We start from the raw sequence: 23,171 nt of genomic DNA on the forward strand, positions 1-23,171 counted from the left end.
ACAGCCTCACACGACGCCCAGCTTCTGAATGGAGCTTATGGAATATGAAGGTTATAATGAACATGATTAAGTGCGGTTTGGAGCCACGACTGGAGTTATAAACAACTCCGTGCAGCAGCTCCCTTCATCCAGTGGACCAGTCACAGTTGAGGGATAACCTCCGAATGAACGATGCACCTGAACAGAACCTGAACCTGTAGGAAACAGGCCTAATGCTGCTAACAGTGAATGCACCCCTCCGGTTAGCGGGAGGTGCTGTTCGTAGCATGAAATCCCTTTTTTTGCAGTTTTAGCCTTTAGCACTCCGGTTTCATCCGTTGTTAGCTATAGTAGCATCACTGACTGAACTCTCAGAGCGTTCAGTGAGAAATGCAGGAAAAAAAGGTTTTGGGGGGAAAAATTGTGCAAATTTTGTAAATAAACTTTTTTTTTTTGCAGTTTTTGTTTGTTGTATGTAAACAAAAAATGTAACATGTATGTAAATATGTATTTTTTTAAAAAGGCTAGTGGTCACCAAGAAGTCACAAACTCCAGGTTAAATAATTTACGAATAATAAATAATTCCAGATTGTCACAAATTGCGAACATTGTTCCAAATTGCTTCCAACGTTCCCAGTTTGATTAAGCCGTGAATGTAACCTAACATAAGCACGCTTGAAAAATTGTTCCGAATTGTGTCCATATGTGGAAAAAGTAGCGAGTAGCAAGCCTAGGGAATTTTCAGGGAGTTGTTTCAGAAATTCCCGCAGAAATGTCAGTAGCAAATTGCAAATTCTGAGTGTTTGGAATTGTTTTCAAAGTTTCTGCATGATTCAAGGTCTGTAACAAAGTGCACAGCTAAGAACACATTTCAAAATTGTTTCCAAATTCCTACTTGGGAAAAATTCAGGAACAAGTCAGTTGTCGTGGAATTTTTCCACTTGGATAAATTAAAAAATCAAGTAACAAACTTGAGAATAATTCCAAATGAAAAAGTGCATTTGGCGCTTTGTAGATATTCTAACAGTTAATACGTAAAGAGCGAGTTCAAGTTTAAAGCGGGAAGATGTCCACCTCAGGTCAAAACGTTCATGTTTTCCGCCGTCCTGTGGACATTTGGTTCCCATAAACGCTCCCAGTGTGTCTGCGTATTCAGATGCAGGTCCAGTAACAGCGCATTATGATCCCTCAGCAGGCCATCGCTCTGCAGTCAGCGCACATCCTCGCACAGACACATTCACATTCCGCACTCCGCACTGGCTCCGACTGAAGTTTAATCCCTGCTGGCCGGCCTCTGCGGTCAGCCCCCACGTCTGCTTTCTGTAGTCACATCATTATGCTCATTTCATTAGTCCTGCAGTCCCCCAGGGGTCAGTCTAAGCCCGGCCCGGGCTTTTCTCCGCACGCTCACACACAGCCGGGACTAATTCTCTGATGCTTCCGCGGCTGCTCGGGATTTCATTCAGGTCATCGTTAATGCAGAACTGGCCCTTTTAATATGCATATCAGTGCAATACGCTGACGAGTCTCTGACCAATCACAGTGGTTTTTCCTGTGAGCTGTGAGCAACTGACGAATCACAGTTCCAGATGAGTGTCTGTTGTTCATTTAATCCAACGATGTGCATAATGCGACATCATTGATTCACCAGTGTTTCCCAAATGTGACACATATTTCAGTCGCAATATCCTAAAAATGATTACAATACAAATAGCCGTTAAAGGTGTGAGCAACTGCCGTAACTTGGAAATAGGAAGAATTAGCTCCCTACAATCTGCCATTGGAATCATCCTTTCCTCTTCCTCGATGAAAGGATAGCGATCACCAAGAAGTCATAAACTCAGAAAATAATTCCAAAATTCGGGGACAAGTTGCGAGCTCGGGAAATTGTGTAATTTGAAAATCTAAAACTCAAAAATTCCAAATTGTTTCCACATTTCCACTCGGGAACATAAGTTGGAATTGTTTCCATATGTGGAAAAAGTCAGTAACAAGTTGCAAGCTGAGGGAATTTTCAGAAGTTGTTGTTTCAGAAGTTCCCACTCACATAAAGATCAGTAACAACTTAACAATTCTGAAAATTGTTCCAAATTGCTTAGTCCATGCAGGTAAACTACAAAACTTAGTAATGTTTCCAAAATTCCTACTTGGGAAAAGTTCAGGAGCAAGTCACAAGCTCAGGAAACTGCTGCAAATTCTGAAAATTGTTCCAAATTATTTCCAAATTTTCCACATGGGTAAAGGTCTGTAACAAACTGCAAATCTTTTTAAAAATTGTTTCCACTTTGGAATAATTCAGGAACGAGCCGAAAGCTCAGGAAATTGTTGCAAATTCTGAAAATTGTTCCAAATTATTTCCAAAGTTTCCATATGGATAAAGGTCTGTAACAAACTGCAAATCTTTTTAAAAATTGTTTCCACTTTGGAATAATTCAGGATCAAGCCGCAAGCTTGTGAAATTGTTGTGTAGTTTTTCCATTTGGATACATTTCAAGTCATAATTCCAATTTTTTTCCGAATTTCCTCTTGGGTAAGGGTCAGTAACAAATTGCCAGATTTAAAAAAATTAAATTCCCAGTTGTTTTTAAAATTCCCATTTCTGAAAACCCATTTGTTTCTGAAGTCGCAATTTGGGTAAAGTCACAAGCTCAGAAAATTGTTCCAAACTGTTTCCGAAGTTCCCACTTGGCTTGCAGTGACGTGTCTGTGCGAGTTTTAGTTTTAACTTCTTGTTTTTTGAATGCGCTTGTATTCCAGCAGTGATGAATGCAGGATTAGACGAGTGCAGACGCTCAGAAACAAACGCAAGAGATCTCAGTGGATTTTACATGTTTTATTAAAACATTGCTGATGTTTTGTCGTCTGCCAGCGGCTATTAACTCCGTCAGTGTTCGTCGCTCGCCCTCTCGCTCCGTTTTCTCTCCCTCTGTTTTCTTTCTCTCTCTCTCCGTTTTCTCTCTCTCCCTCTGTTCTCTCTCTCCCTCTGTCTCTCTCTCTCTCCCTCTCTCTCTCTCTCTCTGCATGTGTGTTTAGTGCTGCTCTCTGTGAATTAAACATGGTTGTGGTCTGAAGGCGAGCAGATCAACAGCGCTGTGTTAGCGTCACACTCTTTTGTTTTTCACTCTTTTGTTCCACGACGGAGGAGAAAAGTGTGTTATTGTACTTCAGAGACACCAAGAGAACCTTTCAGCTCTCATATCACCACCAACACACACTCACCTACTGTAACTGTCTCTCGCCTCTCCATCTCTCTCTCTCTCTCTCTCTCTCTCTCTCTCTCTCTCTCTCTCTCTATCTCTCTCTCTCTCTCTCCATCTCTCTCTCTCTCTCTCTCTCTCTCTCTCCATCTCTCTCTCTCTCTCTCTCTCTCTCCATCTCTCTCTCTCTCTCGCCTCTCCATCTCTCTCTCTCTCTCTCTCTCTCTCTCCATCTCTCTCTCTCTCTCTCTCCATCTCTCTCTCTCTCTCATTCTTCATTCCGTCTGCCTCCCTTCTCTCTTTTTCCTCCTTCTCTCTCTCTCTCTTTTCTCTCACAGCAGTTCTAAAGCACGCCTTGCTCTATTTTGTCTCTTTTTCTCCTCCACTCATCCTCTGAGAGCGTGTGGCGTCCGCTCGTCCTCTGAGAGTGTGTAGCGTCCGCTCGTCCTCTGTGAGCGTGTAGCGTCCACTCGTCCTCTGTGAGCGTGTAGCGTCCACTCGTCCTCTGAGAGCGTGTAGCGTCCACTCGTCCTCTGAGAGCGTGTAGCGTCCTTTGTGAGCGTGTAGCGTCCGCTCGTCCTCTGAGAGCGTGTAGCGTCCTCTGTGAGCGTGTAGCGTCCACTCGTCCTCTGTGAGTGTGTAGCGTCCTCTGTGAGCGTGTAGCGTCCACTCGTCCTGTGTGAGCGTGTAGCGTCCACTTGTCCTCTGTGAGCGTGTAGCGTCCTCTGTGAGCGTGTAGCGTCCACTCGTCCTCTGTGAGCGTGTAGCGTCCACTCGTCCTCTGTGAGTGTGTAGCGTCCTCTGTGAGCGTGTAGCGTCCACTCGTCCTCTGTGAGCGTGTAGCGTCCTCTGTGAGTGTGTAGCGTCCACTTGTCCTCTGTGAGCGTGTAGCGTCCTCTGTGAGCGTGTAGCGTCCACTCGTCCTCTGTGAGCGTGTAGCGTCCTCTGTGAGCGTGTAGCGTCCACTTGTCCTCTGTGAGCGTGTAGCGTCCACTCGTCCTCTGTGAGCGTGTAGCGTCCGCTCGTCCTCTGAGAGCGTGTAGCGTCCTCTGTGAGCGTGTAGCGTCCGCTCGTCCTCTGAGAGTGTGTAGCGTCCTCTGTGAGCGTGTAGCGTCCACTCGTCCTCTGAGAACGTGTAGCGTCCACTCGTCCTCTGTGAGCATGTAGCGTCCTCTGTGAGCGTGTAGCGTCCACTTGTCCTCTGTGAGGGTGTAGTGTCCACTCTTCCTCTGAGAACGTGTAGCGTCCACTCGTCCTCTGTGAGCATGTAGCGTCCACTCGTCCTCTGTGAGCGTGTAGTGTCCACTCTTCCTCTGAGAACGTGTAGCGTACACTCGTCCTCTGTGAGCGTGTAGTGTCCACTCTTCCTCTGAGAACGTGTAGCGTCCACTCGTCCTCTGTGAGCGTGTAGCGTCCGCTTGGCCCAGTGTCAAATTTGCTGCTGTGCTGCCACCTGGTGGCCGCAGGGGGAGGTGCAGTGAGGTGCAGTCACTTAGAGTTTATACTGAGAGTTTGTTTACGGCAGCTTTGAATCTCAGATGGAGGTTCCAATGCCTGGTCAGTGAAATGAGTTCGTTTTGGAATCCAATTGGATCGTGTTTTCCGCTCGACTGAGGCGCTCGTTGTTTTTCGAAGTCAATGGCGGATGAAATTTGAATGGCTAAGCCAGAGACGGCCCTGTCACACACTCATACACACACCAGTACACACACACACTCCATCTATAGCGAAAGCCTGAGTGTGTGATCAGAATGTGTGCTTTGACTTGAGGACGGGTCCCTAGATCCAGTCCGGAGCTTATCAAGTAAGGGTGGCCCATTTGACGATAACATAACACACAAAAAAATGGAAAACCCCTTTTAAGAATTTGAGAATTCCTTTGTGGAATCCAGACTAGTTCTAGAACTATTCACACATTCTAGATTCAGTTCTAAACAGGTCGGAATTCTAGACTGCCTTCTAGAAAGTTTTACACTAGACTCTAGATGTTTCCTTTCTGACAGAAGATTCCTTTGGAGAATTTAAAATTCTTTTATAGATTCTGTAACAGATTTTCAAAACTCTACTCTTGCCTTTAGATGGACATACGAGTTGTAGATTCTCTCCTAAACAGTTCTAGAAATCTAGAACTCCACTACACTGTAGATGTGTCTTTTCCGATGGAAAAATCTTTTCAAGAATTCCTCATCCTTACTAGAAATGCATTAATACCACTTTTTCCTTTCCAATACCGAAACCTGACCCTTTAGTATTGGTTGATACAGAGTACCGATACCGATTAAAGTTAAAATTCATTTTGAGAATTTGAGAATTCCTTACGGGAATCTGTAATTTTTCCAGAAATTAAATTTTTATCCTGACAGACACGCATTCTAGATTCACTTCTAAACAGGTCTACATTCTTTTTATTTCTTATAAGAATTCTTAATTCACTTCTAAATAGTTTAACACTAAACTCTGGATGTGTTTTTCTGATATAAAATTCCTTTATATAATCTAGAACAGCTTTGGAAAATTCTGCTTTTGCCTTTAGATGGTATTGTAGATTCACTTTTAAAGAGTTCTAGATATAGAACACCACTGCAGATTTGAAAAAATAAAATATAAGAATTCCTCATCTGTAGCCTTTTGGAAAACTTCAGCATTCCTGTCTCGAATCCAAAACAGCTCTAAAATACCCTGGAGAATAGAAGTGTTCACTCGAGTTTAATGTATTGTAAAAATATAAAACAATTATATAAAATGTGCCATAACTTTTGCACACTGTGCATTTTGTGTTATTTTTTCCCCGATATGTTAAATTCCATTAATCACCAGGAATTGTGTATTAAAATGTGCATATAAAAAGGATGTGTTCACTTATTTACACCTCGAAAATCAACAAAACATTTGTCCAAGCCGGCTGGACTCATCTGAGTTTTATGTTTTTCCAGGCGAGCTGAAGACCCTCCTCCCGCTGGACCGTGAGGAACAGGAGCTGCACAGGATGAAGGTGCGAGCTGTGGACGGAGGTGGACGTTACTGCGAGGCGGACGTGGAGATCATGGTGGAGGATGCCAACGACAACGCCCCGCAGTTCACCTCCAACCCCTACAGCATCACCGTGTTCGAGAACACGGAGATGCACACTCCAGTTGCCCGGCTTCAGGCCACTGACCTCGACACGGGTGAGCTTCCCAAAGCTAAAAATTCAATTTGGAAATTTGGGAATTTCTTTTCAAGAGTGGAGAAAATTCCTTTTTTTATCCCGACAAACAGATTCATTTTAAATTCGCTTCTAGATATCAACTAGTCATTCTGAGGAATCTGGAAAGAGCAGCTTTTAAATGGCTTAAAAACGAAGTTACAATTTTAATGCGACGGCGATGATGTAGTTTTGGTTCTCTCTCTCTGGTTCCGCGCTGGAATCTGGCCTTCACTCTTCTCTTCTACTGTTCTTTGTTCATATCACTCGGTCTATTATGTCCTAAATGTCACTCTGTTTTTGTTCTGCTCTAAATTCCACTCGCCACAGTCCATACAAGCCAGTTTCTCTTCTTCCGTTCACCCTTCACTTTTCTCTGCGCTCCTCCACTCACCATCGGCGCTGAAACTTCATTTGAACGAAGTGGATTTTCAACAATGCATCATTAAACCTATGAACTGTTGCCCATCTGTCAGAAAGAGCTACTTCAACCCACAATACCAACAGCCTGATTGGCTCAAACCTGTAGCCTGGCCTATATCAGTAAAAGTTTAAGTTAGTCCATTCAGTGCATATAAGGAAAAATAAGCTGCAAAAACCGCTTTGTGATGTCACAAAATCCAAGTGTTGCTCCACCAAATCTCAACTTATAAGGTCAAGCTCAGTACAAGCTCAGTACAGGACGGCCAAACAGCAGCCAGTTTTTTGCATGTTTATAATAATTAATTCAGAGTAAAACACAGATTCAATACATACTGGCACATATACACACATATTAGCAACCATCTGGAATACCACAGCAACAGCCTAGCAATACCTTAGCAACCATTTGGGATCACATATGAATTGTCTAGCAACACCATAGCAACCACCTGTGATACCATAGCAGTGGTTTGGCAACACCTTAACAACCACCAGGGACAGCATAGCAGTAGCCAAGCTATGCAAACTCTTTACCTTAGCAACCACCTGGGGAACCACAGCAACGGTCTAGCAACCACCTGGGATTCTATAGTAGGAGCTTAACAACACGTTAACAACCACCTGGGATACTATAGTAGCAGCCTAGCAACACCTTAACAATCAAGCAATAACCTAGTGAGACATTAGCAACCACCTAGTGTTCCAAAGTAGCTGCCTAATAAACCTCAACAACTACCTGGGATACCATAGTAACAACCTAGCAATACCTTAGCAGCCAACTGGGATACTATAGAAATGACCTCGCAACATGTTAACAACCACCTAGTATTCCATCTAGTAGTGGCCTCCCAACACCTTAGCAGCCACCTGGAAAATCATAGTACCTGTGTTGCAACACACTTAGTAGCCACCTAGGAAGATATATCAGTGGCCTAGCAACATCTTAGCAACCACCTGGGATACCATAGCAGTGGCCTGGCAACACCTTAATAACCCAGGATAGCATAAATGACCTAGTGACACGTTAGCAACCACCTAGTATTCCGTAGTAGCGACATAAGAAGACCTTAACAACTACCTGGGAAACTATAGCAACTATCTAGCAACATCTTGGGACCTTAACAACTACCTAGTCGCCACCTGGGATACCATTGCAACAACCTTGTATCACCTTAGCGACCACCTTGGAAGACATCAGTGGCCCAGCAACATCACAGAAACCACCTGCACCTACCAGTGGCCTGGCAACAACTTAACAACAGCCCGGGATAGCATAGCAATGACCAAGTGACACCTTAGCAACCACCTGGTATTCCATAGTAGTGACCTAACAACACCTTAACATCTACCTGGGATACCATAAGCCTGGCCTGGCAACACGTTAACAGCCGCCCGGGATACCATAGCAATGAACTTGCAACATGTTAGCAACCACTTGGTATTCCACAGTAGTGGCCTACCACCACCTTAACAACCACCTGGGATACCATAGCAACAACCTAGCAACACTTTACAACCACCAAGCAACAACCTGAAATTACTACACAAGACCAATTACGATTTTGCAAACAGTCAACAATCAGCCAACTTTCTAGTTCAGTCTCTGACGTTGTCTCACAAACACATTCAGCCAGATCGCGGTTCTACCGACCGACCCCGGCCTGCGTCCTGCACTGCACCGGATGCACCACGTTTCCTCCAAAACCTCCAATACAGAAGCGTTTAAGCGTAACTCTGAGAAAGGAGGGACCCCCGGAGGTCCGCGCCGCGGCTGGAGGTGCCACAGGAGATCATTAAATCATTGAATTCAATTAGCTTAACGACCACTAACCGGTTTCTCACCGCTAATGTGGTGGGATGGGAGCGCTGAGGACCGCAGGGGGGCTGCTGTGTGTGCGCGCGAGTGTCCTGCTCATTATGCTTATCGTCAGTAATGAGAGATGGATCTCTGATAAACGCGAATATAATAAGCAGCACAACAATAAATCACCTGCAGAAACGCATTACGGCGATTGTGCCACTCCGTCTCTGCCTGGTTCCGCGACGAGAGACGTTGTTTACTCATATTAGCGAAGACTGAGTCACTCACTCACACACACTGCAGTTTTAATGAGCTGCGCACGTGCTGGGTTTAGTCCGCAGCCGAGCTTCAGCCGCTCGCATTGTCTGTGGCGGCGCTCCGTCTGAATCGATCACTATGAATATTGAAGGAGTGTTTATGCATTGTGATGCGCTCGTGTTAAATCAATAACGCAGACAGAGGTAAATAATGAAGTCATTATTCAACCCACACACACCGACTGTGTTATTAGTTTGAGAACTCTGAGGCTTTTCTCATAAACCCAGACGTGTTTTGTCTGTGTTATGCTAACTGTGCTGCTGTTTCGTGCTTATAAATATAGAACAAACCCTTGTGTGTCTATATTTTTGTTTTCCAGTTTTTGACATAATCTGAAATCTCCTGTTGCTCTTTACACTGTGTAAATTTCATGATGAGTGGACAAAAAGAAACGGCCCAAAATCACGTAGAAAGACGTCTGGTTCCATTGACTTGCATCAAAAGCAGAGCAAGTTTGTTCCTTCTCCTGGAAAGTTACCATTTTGGAGATACGAGGTTTTCTTCTGACAGCAAAGATATCAAACATATTAATACATATAGCTAAAAAACTTGTGGTGGTTCCTCAAGGGTTCTCTATTAAAGAACCTGGTTCTATATGGAACCGTGAATGCTAATAGAACCCTGTGTACGATTAAAGGGTTCCTTGAGTTGTGAAATGTTCGTAAACTTTGAAAAGGTTCGTAAACTTCGTTCGGAAAAGTCGTAACTTTACAGGAGAATGAAAAACCTACTCACTACTACTATTTCAATGTAAGTCAATGGAACCAGACGTCTTTCCAAGTCATTTTTTTTGGCCCATTCATCATTAAATTTACACACTGACGTGGTGGGGGTGTGTTTGTGTGTGTTGTGATGGTCTGAGTGGATCGGACACAGCAGTGCTGCTGGAGTTTTTAAACACCTTAGTGTCACTGCTGGACTGAGAATAGTCCACCAAACAAAAACATCCAGCTAACAGCGCCCTGTGGGCAGCGTCCTGTGGGCAGCGTCCTGTGACCACTGATGAAGGACTAGAGGATGAACAGCACAAACTGTGCAGCAGCAGATGAGCTGTCGTCTCTGACTTTACATCTACAAGGTGGACAGACGAGGTAGGAGTGTCTAATAGAGTGGTCAGTGAGTGGAAACTTGAGGTCAAGTACTGATGGTTCTGGATCCATCACTCCAGAGAACACAGATCCACTGCTCCACAGCCCAAAGCTGGGGGGCTTTAAACCCCTCTAGCCAACTGGCATTGTTCACAGTGACCTTAGCCTCATGTGAGCGTCCCGTTCTGTTGGTCAGCGCTTTTTTATGGGTTATGTTATGTGTCTGTATCCGTTTCCTCTTAGGTTCGAATGCCGCTCTGCTGTTCTCTCTGCTGGACTCTGCTGACGGAGTGTTCTCTGTGGACGAGGTTTCTGGGGTCTTGTTTCTGGACTCTGCTCTGGACCGCGAGCTCCGCTCCTCCTACACGCTCCGCGCTCGCGTGTCTGACCGCGGCTCTCCCCGCTCGCTCTCCTCCACCTGCACCGTCGCCGTCTCTGTGCTGGACATCAACCACGACCCGCCGGTGTTCCAGCACCGGGAGTATGCCGCCACCGTCCCCGAGGACGTTACTGTGGGAACGCAGGTGTTGCGGGTGCAGGCACTGAGCCGGGACGCTGAGTCCGGGGACCACATCACCTACAGCATCGTCAACGGCAATGAGAGAGGGGCCTTCAGCATGGACCCACGCACTGGTCAGCAGAGAGAATTCACTTCATTTACTTGCAGCTACAAGACGAATGTAGCCAGAGTGTAGTGGAAGCTTATAAACCACCAATTAGCAAATGCACAGCGATTTGACTGAAATATTAGTATTAATTCATTAATTCTAATAATGTTTTCCCGTCTCTAGGTGGCATCTTTGTGATTGAGCCTTTGGATTATGAATCCTCTCATGAGTTTTATCTAACGGTGGAGGCCACAGACGGAGGGACACCGGCGCTGAGCGACATGGCCACCGTCAACGTCAATGTCACTGACGTAAACGACAACAGTCCGGTGTTCGGCCAGGCTGTGTACGCCGCCGTGGTCAGTGAGGATGCAGAGTTGGGAAAGACCATACTGACCGTGAGTCTCTCAGGACACCAACACGTTAACTTTTTCGTACCAACAGCTGCAGTTTTCGGAGAGAAAAGCTGCCCCCTAATCACAAAATGTGCATGTTTTATCGTGCTGGGGTATTTGGTCCCCACAAGGACATAAATACGCACACTTTCCTTGCACTGGCATTGACGCGCTGGAACAGATGAGCCTCAGCAGGTTGACTAAAGCAGGTGTGTGTATGTTTGAAGGTCGTTGCTGATGACGCAGACGGACCCTCCAACAACCAGGTGCGCTACTCCATCGTCGATGGCAACCAAGGCAGTCCGTTCACCATCGACCCGCTGAAAGGAGAGGTCAAGGTGGCCCGTCATCTAGACAGAGAAAAGGTTAGGAGAACACACGTCAAGCAAAGAAAACCACCAAACACATCTTGTTCCCAATACTGTCTATGGTCTGTCAGCCTACAGTACAATACTAGCCTACAGTACGACACTACATACGATACAGTATATTACAATAGTCATTACAATATGGCACTCATCGCAGGTCTCATCAACAATGAGAAATATTACAATACAGCATGCATCATAGTACAATCGTCACAATACAGCATGCATCATAGTACAATCATCACAATACAGCGTGCATCATAGTACAATCATCACAATACAGCGTGCATCATAGTACAATCATCACAATACAGCATGCATCATAGTACAATCATCACAATACAGCATGTATTATAGTACAAAAATCAGTATTGCATGCATCAAGATATGATAATTATGATGCATTACAAAGCCTCAAAAGCAGTACTCACTACAGTACTATACTCACAGTACAGTACACCATAATATGATGCGTAACCACACATCATTGTTACATGCTGCACAGTAAAAACTGTCTGTATGTCAAAGTGTCAGTAATAACAAACATGATGTTTTATTGTAAAGACGTCTGGATACACTCTGACCGTGATGGCATCCGATGGCGGAAGTCCACTCCGGTCCAGCAGCACCACCATCAACATCGACGTCTCGGACATCAACGACAACCCACCGGTCTTCTCCCAGAGCAACTACAGCATCATCATACAGGTCAGAGCAACGTATAATCAACATATTTCATAATTAAGCAGGACATGTATGCGCTCTTTGTGATGACACAGTCGGTCAGTGCTCTACTGGATGGGAATGTTCTGGTCTAGATCTTGAATACATGTGACTAATGCTGTTCTCAATGTGGTTCCTGTAGGAGAACCGCCCGGTGGGCACCAGCATCCTCCAGCTGACCGTGTCTGACCGGGACGCCTCCCACAACGGCCCACCCTTCAACTTCAACATCGTCAGCGGCAACGAGAACAACGGCTTCCACATCACACCGCAGGGCACGCTGGTCTCCACGGCAACTCTGAGCCGCCGGACAAGAGATCACTATCTACTACAGACCCGGGTGAGCCTCAGAGAAAACAAGAGGAGAGAGAGAAAGAGAGATTCTTGCTCTCTCTTTCTCTGATTGTCTCTCACTCTCTGTCTCTTTCTTTGTCTCCTTTGCTTCTTTCTTCTTGTATGTCTCTCTCTCTCCTTTCCTCTCTCTCCCTCTCTCACCTCTTGTCCGGAAACCAGCAGCAGGACTACGGAGTTTGTAGCGGAGTTCTAAACTGCTGATGTGTTCGGTTCTTTTTTCCTGCTTGTCGTTCCCTCGGTGCTCACTGATACTGATGTTCCGTTGCTGCTGAGAGCTGTAATGATCCATTCTCTAATGATTATTGCTGCTAATCTGCCGCAAACATTACTTGGCCATTCTCAGTAATAAAAGCTCGAGGGCTCCCTCCGCTGGCCACAAACAAGATTTCACCGTGAACGCTGACAGGCGTTAATGAACAGGACGTGGCGATCATGAAGGAATTCCACTCCTTTTTAAAAACATCAACCTGAATAAGTTGTGAGTCGTTTGTTGTGAAATGCTTCATTGTAGAGAAACTTGGTGGTGATGGGAACCAGGCGTCACCATGACTACAACACAGATATAGACATTTTATTTGCCATCCAGAACCACCAGAGAACCCACACGAGTCTTCTGAGCTGATATATGGAATGTTGATTATGGAAAAGAAGCGATACATCTTCATTGGGGACTATCTGTCCTCACAACACCCTGCATGAATGAATTTAATAACCATTATTAGCATGTAGGTGGAGGTCTGGTTCCCATCACCACCACTGGGAACAGTTCTGACTCTGTAAGTCTATCTAGAACAGAGAGTTTCACACCAAACCACTTAAAAAAAAAAAAAAAACACAACCATTTAATAATAATATATAAATAAATAAAATCCTGTTTATTTCAAGTGTCAAACATGTTTAATGTCCCAGTTTTACATTAGCTGGGAGGATAAAGCCACTGGTCTGAATTTCATCTGTACTTAAGATTAAGTGACCCTTATTCATTCCACAGCGGGGAAATTTCACCTCTGCATTTAACCCATCTGTGAAGTGAAACACCACTTACACACTAGTGAGCACACACACACTCGGGGGCAGTGAGCACACTTATCCAGAGCGGTGGGCAGCCTAATCCGCAGTGCCCGGGGAGCAGTTGGGGGTTAGGTGTCTTGCTCAAGGACACCTCAGTCATGTGCTGTCGGCTCTGGGGATCGAACCGGCGACCTTCCGGTCACGAGGCTGGTTCCCTGACCTCCAGCCCACGACATAGTACCATCTTTAAATTTTTGTATTTTATTTTTTTACCGAAAAATGAAATTTTATGCAAAAATTTAGCGTAAAATTTTGTACAAATTGAGTTTTTTTACCAAACTATTCCTTTAATTTTAGTTCAAAACGAGTGATTCTGAATCTTCACTCTTTTTACTGACTGCACTCATTGTTAAGTGACTCTGCTGATTCTGAATTGTGCCTCATACTCTCTCTCTCTCTCTCTCTCCCTCTTTCTCCCTTCCTCTCTCTCTCTTTGTCTCTCTCTCTGTCTCTCTTTCTGTTTCTCTCTCTCTGTCTCTCCCTCTCTCTCTCTGTCTCTCTCTCTCTGTCTCTCCCTCTCTCTCTCTGTTTCTCTCTCTGTCTCTCTCTCTTTGTCTCTCTGTTTCTCTCTCTCTGTCTCTCCCTCTCTCTCTCTCTCTCTCTCTCTCTCTCTCTCTCTGTCTCTCGCTCTCTCTCAGGTTTCGGACAGCGGTCGTCCTCCTCTGTCCTCCTCTGTGTTCATAAGCGTTCGTCTGGTTGAGGAGAGCGTCCACCCTCCGTCTGTCCTCCCGCTGGACGTCTTCATCACCACAGCAACCGACGAATACCCGGGCGGCGTCTTGGGTAAGATCCACGCCACCGACCAGGACGTCTACGACACGTTGACCTACAGCCTTGCGCCTGATAGCTCCACCCCCTCCTCTCCAAGCTCCTCCCCTCTCTTCTCCGTTTCCCCCACCGACGGCAAGCTGGTGGCTCTCTCTGGCCTAGACAGCGGCCAGTACACGCTGAACGCCACGGTAACAGACGGCCGCTTCACGTCAGCCACGCGGGTCAGCGTCCACGTGCGCCGGGCCGCCGCCCACATGCTGGAGAACTCCATCGGCGTCCGATTCGCTGCGATAGCCCCAGAGGAGTTCATCGGAGACTACTGGAGGAACTTCCTGCGGGCATTACGCAACATCGCTGGTGTCAGGAGGGCGGACGTCCAGCTGGTCAGCCTCCAGCCGGCCGCCGACGCCTCCGGAGACCTGGAGGTCCTCCTGGCCCTGGAGAAGTCAGGAAGTCCGTACCAGCCGCAGGAAGTGGTGTACAGGAAGCTGAATTCCTCAGCCGGCGCGATTGAAGAGATGACCGGCGTGCGGATCGTCCGCGTAGCCAAAAAACTCTGCGCCGGACTGGACTGCCCACTTAGCTACTGTCAGGTAGGGAAGCCCCCAGCGGTCACTAATTATATCCTATCAATATTGGATTAATAAAGTCTGATTATATTATCAATTACATTTTTCTCAGGTCCTTAAATCAGATTTTTCAGTAACGATAAAATCGGTATCAGTGACAGAATCTTCAAGCCCTAATATTTAAATACATGAAGAACTTGATTGATAGGATTTTATTTGCTACTTATATGAGTTTTAATAACTGATATTATTGCCTGATACAATATTAATGCTGAAGTTTTGTCTCGGATACTAGTATTGTTTTTAAAAAAGCTAAAAATTCTAGTAACTGATAATGTTGTGCAACTAGATTTTCAGAACCAATATCAATGATATTTGTGACAAAATTTTCATATCGATCGAGCCTTAATATTTATGTACATGAGCTCGATTTGAAAACTCGTCACTGATATCAGTTTTAGGGGGCTAAAAATTCTGAAAACTGATTTTAACTAGTGTAATTTGAGGACTCATATGAGAACTGACTCAGTTCTAGTGCTAAAATGTTCATATCGGTCAAGCTTCAATATTTACACACATAAAGAACTTGATTGACATGACATTTTTGCCACTGATTTGAGTTTTAAGGAGCTATAAGTTCTGATAACTGGTCATATCGGCTGATATCATTTTAATGCTGATATTTTATCTCTGACACTGATGAAATTCTAGTAACTGATAATGATGTACAATATCATTTTAAGTACCGATATCATTGGTATTGGTGACAGAATTTTCATATCGGTCAAGCCTCAATGTTTACATACATTAAGAACTGAAATAAAAATTGGTGTTTATCACTTTTAAGGAGGTTAAAATTCTTATAACTGAAAATATCGTCTGATGTAGTTTTTAGTGCTGATGTAATCGATATCGGAGGCAGAACGTTAACATCGGCCAAGTACTAACATTTTCATATTAAAATTTTGGTGCTGATATTAATTTTAATTAACTCCAGCGTTTTCTGAAGATCTAATCAGTGGGCAGTATTGTGTTATTAATATCCTAATGATGTCCGTTCCCATTACCAGGAGACAGTCACCTTGGAGACGGGAGCAGCGTCCACCTACAGCACGGCGAGAGTCAGCTTCATCACTCCACGGCACATTCGCACGGCCAGGTGTCTCTGTGAGGGTACGTTTAGGGGTCTGTGGTCTCGTTCTGGCGGTGTGTTTAGGTGGTCTCTGTTTATGCTGTAGTAATAAGATACACATGGTCAGTTGAGTTTGTAGTAACCGCTGGTCTCTGTGTGTTTGTAGGTGCTGAGTGTTCAGTGTTCAGTAAGCTGTGTGTGGGCAGTCCGTGTCCTGAGGGTATGGAGTGTGTGGAAGACCCCACACACACCAAGTTCAGCTGTGTGTGCTCAGACGAGAAATCAGGACAGTGTTCAGGTAAGAACGCTCACCTGTCCTCATGCAAAGGAAGCTGGGAAGAAGAACTGCTAGAACTGAGGAAACACTGAAACGTGAAAGACAGGAGTGCTGAGTATTCACTATATACTAGTGAACATCAACTCGCTGAGTATATCACCATCTCTCTGTGTCTCCGTCTCTCTCTCCCTCTCTCTCTCTCTCTGTCTCTCTCTGTCTCTCTCTCTCTCGCTCCCTCTCTCTGTCTCTCTCTCTCTCGCTCCCTCTCTCTGTCTCTCTCTCTGTCTCTCTCTCTCTCGCTCCCTCTCTCTGTCTCTCTCTCTCTGTCTCTCTCTGTCGCTCTCTCTCGCTCCCTCTCTCTGTCTCTCTCTCTGTCTCTCTCTCTCGCTCCCTCTCTCTGTCTCTCTCTCTCTGTCTCTCTCTCTCTGTCTCTCTCTGTCTCTCTCTCTCGCTCCCTCTCTTTGTCTCTCTCTCTCTGTCTCTCTCTCTCTGTCTCTCTCTGTCTCTCTCTCTCGCTCCCTCTCTTTGTCTCTCTCTCTGTCTCTCTCTCTCTCTGTCTCTCTCTCTCTCGCTTTCTCTCTCTGCCTCTCTCTCTCTCTCTCTCTGTCTCTCTCTCTCTCGCTCTCTCTCTGTCTCTCTATCTCTCTCTCTCTCTGTCTCTCTCTCTCTCTCTCTCTCTGTCTCTCTCTGTCTCTCTCTCTCTCTCAGAAGGCCAGGCTCTGACGTTCAGTGGTAACGGCTATGCCCGCTACAGACTGATGGAGAATGAAAATAAAGAGGAGATGAATCTCTCCCTCAGACTCCGCACCTTTTCTGATCACGCCACCATCATGTATGCCAAAGGCACAGACTACAGCATCCTGGAGGTGAGAAACATTAACCCAGGTACCTGTGGGGTGATTTCAGTCCAGTATGAATCTACAGGCAGTAATAATCGAGTGATGTAAATGTAAAAGTCAAGGGGAACTGCACGCATGACCTGTTTGTCTACAGAAGTTCTAACAGCGAAAGCAGAAATAGGAGGTAGCTGTTTATATTAGATTAAAATGCCTCATATTTTTAAACTGCTGAGGACCTCTTAACTCTAGGGGAACGATCTGTTCTCACTCCCAGGTTCTTTTCTCCCACACTCTGTCCATCCCACCCTGCATACAGAGGCCTTGAGAGCCTCTCTGTCTCAGTCCATCAGAAGAGAGAGAGCGAGAGAGGGCTATTTTGGTGGTGGGAGTGACAGGGACACAGCTTTCTCACAGAGAGAGAGAGACAGAGAGAAACGCTATCTGTTATTATATCATCATTACAGCACCCTGCTATTTCTGCCCAAATGCACACACACACTGTGCTTTATTTAGATGTGTGTGTGAGAATCACACACACACACACATACACACATGCATAAATCATTTAGCCTTCCAAAATATTAAACACATAAAAGCACACAAGTCACTGACCTGCCCGCTGGTCAGTGACGGCGAGTGGCACTCCGTGTCTCTGGAAGTGGATGGTAATTACTCCCGGCTTGTGTTGGATGGCGTCCACACCGCCTCGGGGAAAGCCCTAGGGAACCTGCGCACCCTGAACCTGGACACGCACATAAATAATTTAGACTTCCAAAATATTAAACACACAAGAAAAGTAATAGTAACTTACAAGTACTATTTTAGATACACATGCATACAATATACCCCCCCCAAGCTTTGTTTATTGTGCTTATCAAATATATATTTGTGAGTTCAGGTGGTAGTAGTATTCATGGTGGTGGTAGTATGAGGGAAGACGCATTGAGGGAGGGGAGAACTCTGAGAACCCCCTCATAGCAGCAGGGTGGAGACAGGGTGGTGGTGGGGATTTCGAACCCTCATCAAGAGACCAGAAGGTGAGGATGTGAAGTTAGATTGGATGGAGGGGTTCAGCCATGCTCTTCCCCCTGAACTTCAATCATAACATAACCACATATATATATATATATATATATATATATATATATATATACACACACACACACACTCGTATCTCTAAAATGGTAACTTTACAGGAAATGAAAACATTTTACTTTAAATGCAAGTCAATGGAACCAGACGTTTTTCATTCTGGTCATTCTGGGCCGCTGCTTTTGTTCCATTCTTCATGAAATTTGCACACAATGTAAAGGGTAACGTTTATTTTCAAATTATGTCAAAAACGGAAAAAATTGAGATATGAGCTTATATCTAAAAGCTAAGAGCTGCAACAAAGTAAACATTTCCAGCATTTTCCAAAAAGGATAAACTCAGGCTGGAGTGCGTGGAAACATGATGTTTTAACTTTTTGAAATTTAATTCAATGGAAATAACTCTGATGTCTGCTGTGAGTGAATGGCTAGACTTCTTCATCCCCCCTGTTTAGTGAGTAAAATGTACGTATTACCACTTCCAGAACTGCTAATATCAAACGGAAAAACAGAACAGCAACATAATTTTATTGTGAACACTTCAAGCACACGTTGGTATCAAATGAGTGTCTGAACTGATCACTGAGCACAGATGACACCTTCACTGTCTTCACCTGCTCTGCATCTGCACGTATGTTTCTCACAGATAGTGAACGGGCGTCTTCAGTACAAGTTTGACTGCGGCAGTGGTCCCGGCGTGGTGTCTGTCCACAGCCCGCTGGTCAGTGACGGCGAGTGGCACTCCGTGTCTCTGGAGGTGGACGGTAATTACGCCCGGCTTGTGCTGGATGGGGTCCACGCCGCCTCGGGGAAAGCCCCAGGGAATCTGCGCACCCTGAACCTGGACACCAGCGTGTTCTTCGGGGGTCGCGGTGGTCGATCTGTGGGGGGCAGTGGGGGCCGGCTGGGGCGGAGCCTGCCTGTGACCGGCGGCCTGCGCGGCTGCCTGGAGGCCATCGTGCTGAACGGCCGGGACCTGCCTCTGAGGCAGCAGCCCCGTGGAGCCCACGGCGTGCTGGAGGAGCTGGTGGAGGCGGCTCCCGGCTGCAGCCTCCCACCTCCAGCCCCCGCCTGCACCAGTAACCCCTGCAGCAACGGAGGGACCTGCACTGAACTGCCCAACGGAGGTATGGAATGATATTATTATTAATACCTGGGATATTATTTTGCCATATTTTTTTATTGTATTTATGAGAATATATGAATATATATTTTAAATCATTTATTATATATTATGTATATTGTTGTTGCTGTAGGTTATTTCTGTAAGTGCAGTGCTCTGTTTATGGGCACTCACTGTGAGGTCAGTATCAGCCCCTGCTCCTCAAACCCCTGCCTGTATGGAGGAACCTGCGTCCCCCGCGGAGACGACTTCTACTGCCAGTGCCGAGGACAGTACTCCGGCCAGCGGTGAGAACTTACAAACTCACTTCAACAGCCCTGGAAACATATTGAACTTCCTGTAGAACATGTTAAAGCTTGCGAAGGTCTTTCTGGACTTCACTGTTGACTCTTTGTTAGACTTCTCGTTCTGATCGCTCCTCTCTGTGCGTCAGGTGTCAGCTGGGTCCGTACTGCACGGAGAACCCCTGTAAGAACAGTGGTCGCTGCATCGACAGCTTAGACGGCCCGGTGTGCGAATGTGAGCCCGGTTTCCAAGGAGACAGGTACGACAGGATTACTGCATAAAAAGAGCAAACACTGCAGGCATTACGGGCTTGTGAGTGATATAGGGTGGGTGACGTTCTGAGCTTTATAAACCTGGTGGTGTCAGATTTTAAATATAAAATTATGTAATAAATTTAAATATATTATATATAATATATTTAAATATATTCTCGTTCTGAATTTCACTGCTGTCAGAATAAAATCATCCATCTCCAGAACGGTAACTTTACTGGAAAAGGGAAAAACATGCTTTACTTTTAATGCAAGTCAATGGAACTAGGCGGTTTTTCAAGTAAATTTTGGGTCGTTTCTTTTGGTCCATTCATGATCAAATTCACACATGGTGTAAATAGGACAATAGGAATTTTCAAATTATGTAAAAAAACTGAAAAGCTACAAAAATAGAGATTCAAGGTTTTATTCTGACGACAGCAATTTGATGCCTGGAACATATTCCAAACCACTGTGCTACATCACCTTTCCTATTAACAACACTTACTAAGTGTTTGGGGACTGAAGACACCAGTTCATCCAGTATTGGAAGATTTTTTTTGCCGTACTTTAGTTGTCCAAGTCTTCAGCTGTGCAATCGCATGGATCTCTCTGAAAAAGACGGCATCTAAAAGGCAGCGTCTGTGTGTTAGTTTGCTGCTTGTTGATTTATCAGTGGGTCTCCTGTGAGCACTGTGTATTGTTGTATGTCGGGGTCATGAAAGTATCACTTTACAGGCATTTATATGCTGAAAGAACAAGAGGGCTACATTCACAGACTCTATCAGAGCAACACAGTGCGCTGCAGCAGAGCTTCAGCCCTCACAGGTGGGTCTTTTGAATATATACATATGGCAACTGTGCCTTTTTGCCCCCAGGTGTTTGAGCGACGTGGACGAGTGCATGAAGAACCCGTGCACTAATGGAGGTCAGTGCCACAACACGTATGGCTCCTTCAGCTGTAACTGCTCACTGGGCTTCGGGGGGCGCCAGTGTGAGCTTCGCGCCGAAGTCCGCAACGACTTCATCTCCACGTCTTGGAACATCGGGCTGGAGGAGGTCATCGGCATCGCCGTCTTTGTCGCCAGCATTTTCCTCATAGTTCTGCTCTTCGTGCTGATCCGCAAGCGCGCATGCCGGCGCTCCAAATCCGACATGTCCCCGGACGACAGCACTAAGCGTTTAGGAGGCTCCGGCCCTCATTCCTTCCTCCAGCGGCCGTACTTTGACTCCAAGCCCAGCAAGAACATCTACTCGGACGTGCCGCCGCAGGTGCCCGTGCGGCCCATCTCGTATACCCCCAGCATTCCCAGCGACTCGCGGAACAACCTGGACCGGAACTCGTTCGAGGGCTCAGCCATCCCCGAGCACCCCGAGTTCAGCACATTTAACCCGGACTCTATCCACGGGCACCGCAAGACCGTGGCCGTGTGCAGCGTCGCCCCAAACCTGCCCCCACCACCACCATCCAACTCTGTCTCAGACAGCGACTCCATCCAGAAGCCCAGCTGGGACTACGACTACGATGGTAGAGAGACGCTCACTGTTACACGTAGCTGTCTGTTAGGGGTGTAGCGATACATGTAGTCTTAGGTTCGAAACAGTTTTCCGATCCTGAGGTTGAGATTCAGCTTGATTCTCTGTATTTCATTAGAGCTCTTTAAAACGATGGTCCCTCAAGGCTTCTTAGTCAAAAAAAATGGGTCTATATGGAACCATCAGCACGTGATTTAAGGGTTCTTGGCATCGTGAAAGTGTTCTTCAGATTGATGGAGAATGTGCTGTAGATGGTTCTTTATAGAAACTTTTTGAAAAGGGTTCTATGTAGCACCAAAAAGGGTTCCACTGTTGTTACCAGCTAAAGAACTATATTGAACCCTTTTTGCTAAGAGTGTAGAAAATCCTCAAATAGAACAAATATACCTTAGAAATCACAACATTGAGAGTCTGTAAGCTTCATAGCATAAGCCACGGCCTTTTCCTCCTACTTTACTTAACTAGAACCCACCCAGCAGCCTAGTTTTTCATCATTGACTGATGGTACGAGATACCGCAGTACAGTTTTAAAGTATCCATAGTCGCTACAAATATTCATTTTTCCGGTTTTACCATGATACCATGAATCATTACACCCTGGGATTTAGTCCCTTTTCCATAAAGTGAACCTAGACTATTTTTGTAGCTGTAGATTATGATTTTTAAAAAATATTTTTAAAAATATGGGTAAATATTTCTTGAGGCTTAAGAATTTGTTTTCACATTGACGACTCAACAGAAAAAAGCAAACCAGCTTTTATTATAATTATGTAATTATTTCATAGTGAGTAACATAAATTGGTAATCTAGGTTATTTTACCCAATCTGGCAACACTGTTGCTGTTTGAACACATCACTGAAGAACGTTACAGGAGAGCACGCATTGGACTAAACAGACATAAAACTGATATTGGCGCTTTTAGAATTGTTTTTAGAGGTAGTCCATGTTTTGTCTTTCTGATATTCTACTCATTCAGTTTTAGCTGTACTTCTGCTTTGAAGCTCTTCTAACCCTCTGTGTCTCTGCCTGGTAAACTTGCAGCTAAAGTAGTAGATCTGGACCCGTGCCTCAGTAAGAAGGCAGTGGAGGACAGTGCATGTCACCCCTATAACACCAGGGGGAGCATGTCTGAGGTCCAGTCCCTCAGCTCCTTCCAGTCCGAATCCTGCGATGACAACGGTATGTATACATACACAAATCCAAGTCCAGTCAAACGTGCTACTATATAGCTATGAATGGCTATCCTGCTCACTGCTTATCCTAGCAACCACCTGGGATAACCTAGCAACACCTTAGCAACCACCTGGCATACCATAACAGTAGTATATCAGTGTCTTGGGTTGTTATAGCAACAGCTTGGTCAAGCTAGCTTAAAGTTTGTTCACAGGTGCTCCCCTTCGAGTTATTGACTGCGCTAGCTACGTATGTTTATACTAACATTTCATAAGGTCGCCTTATTAATAATGTGAGAAATTATTGGCTTGTTCTTGTCTCGGCAGTGTAACTGAAGTAGGAATGTAAGTAGACTTCACCCAAAAGTGCCGATGTGGCTGACAAACGTTTTCGCTCAGCTAACTAGCACGTGTTAGCAACATTTGCATTTTCGGGTGAGGTGTTTGTTCATATGTTAAACGGTAGCGATGAGCAGTCTTCACATTACAGATTCAGAGCTGCAGCCTAGTCTAATAACGTCCATGAGAAAGCCCAGTAAACGTCTTTTGTCATGTATTTCCGTACAGCTAGCGTTAGCATGCTAACCCTCTCTCTCTTGTTCTCTCGCTTCTTCT

At 45.3% G+C, this 23,171-nt stretch overlaps 1 protein-coding gene across 11 annotated transcripts in view; it reads left to right on the forward strand.

Annotated features, from left to right (window-relative positions):
* Nucleotides 1–23,171, forward strand: part of fat1a (FAT atypical cadherin 1a) — a 138,640-nt gene that overhangs the window by 105,222 nt on the left and 10,247 nt on the right. For 10 of the 11 annotated variants that reach the window (XR_001858964.2, XR_005129362.1, XM_037532833.1 and 7 more), the window contains 15 exons: nt 6,110–6,343; nt 10,234–10,623; nt 10,782–10,996; nt 11,221–11,358; nt 11,926–12,069; nt 12,227–12,424; nt 14,148–14,873; nt 15,920–16,022; nt 16,148–16,279; nt 16,967–17,124; nt 18,835–19,315; nt 19,445–19,598; nt 19,745–19,855; nt 20,726–21,375; nt 22,426–22,563. Coding sequence is in view for 9 of the 11 variants with exons in the window: in XM_037532833.1 (XP_037388730.1) it covers nt 6,110–6,343; nt 10,234–10,623; nt 10,782–10,996; nt 11,221–11,358; nt 11,926–12,069; nt 12,227–12,424; nt 14,148–14,873; nt 15,920–16,022; nt 16,148–16,279; nt 16,967–17,124; nt 18,835–19,315; nt 19,445–19,598; nt 19,745–19,855; nt 20,726–21,375; nt 22,426–22,563 (3,972 nt within the window). In the remaining 2 variants the exon portion in view is untranslated. The remainder of the gene's footprint in view (nt 1–6,109; nt 6,344–10,233; nt 10,624–10,781; nt 10,997–11,220; nt 11,359–11,925; nt 12,070–12,226; nt 12,425–14,147; nt 14,874–15,919; nt 16,023–16,147; nt 16,280–16,966; nt 17,125–18,834; nt 19,316–19,444; nt 19,599–19,744; nt 19,856–20,725; nt 21,376–22,425; nt 22,564–23,171) is intronic. The other variant, XM_037532835.1, reaches the window with a different exon arrangement.

This window comes from Pygocentrus nattereri, chromosome 22, assembly GCF_015220715.1.
Source record: "Pygocentrus nattereri isolate fPygNat1 chromosome 22, fPygNat1.pri, whole genome shotgun sequence".
Classification (NCBI taxonomy): Eukaryota; Metazoa; Chordata; class Actinopteri; order Characiformes; family Serrasalmidae; genus Pygocentrus; species Pygocentrus nattereri.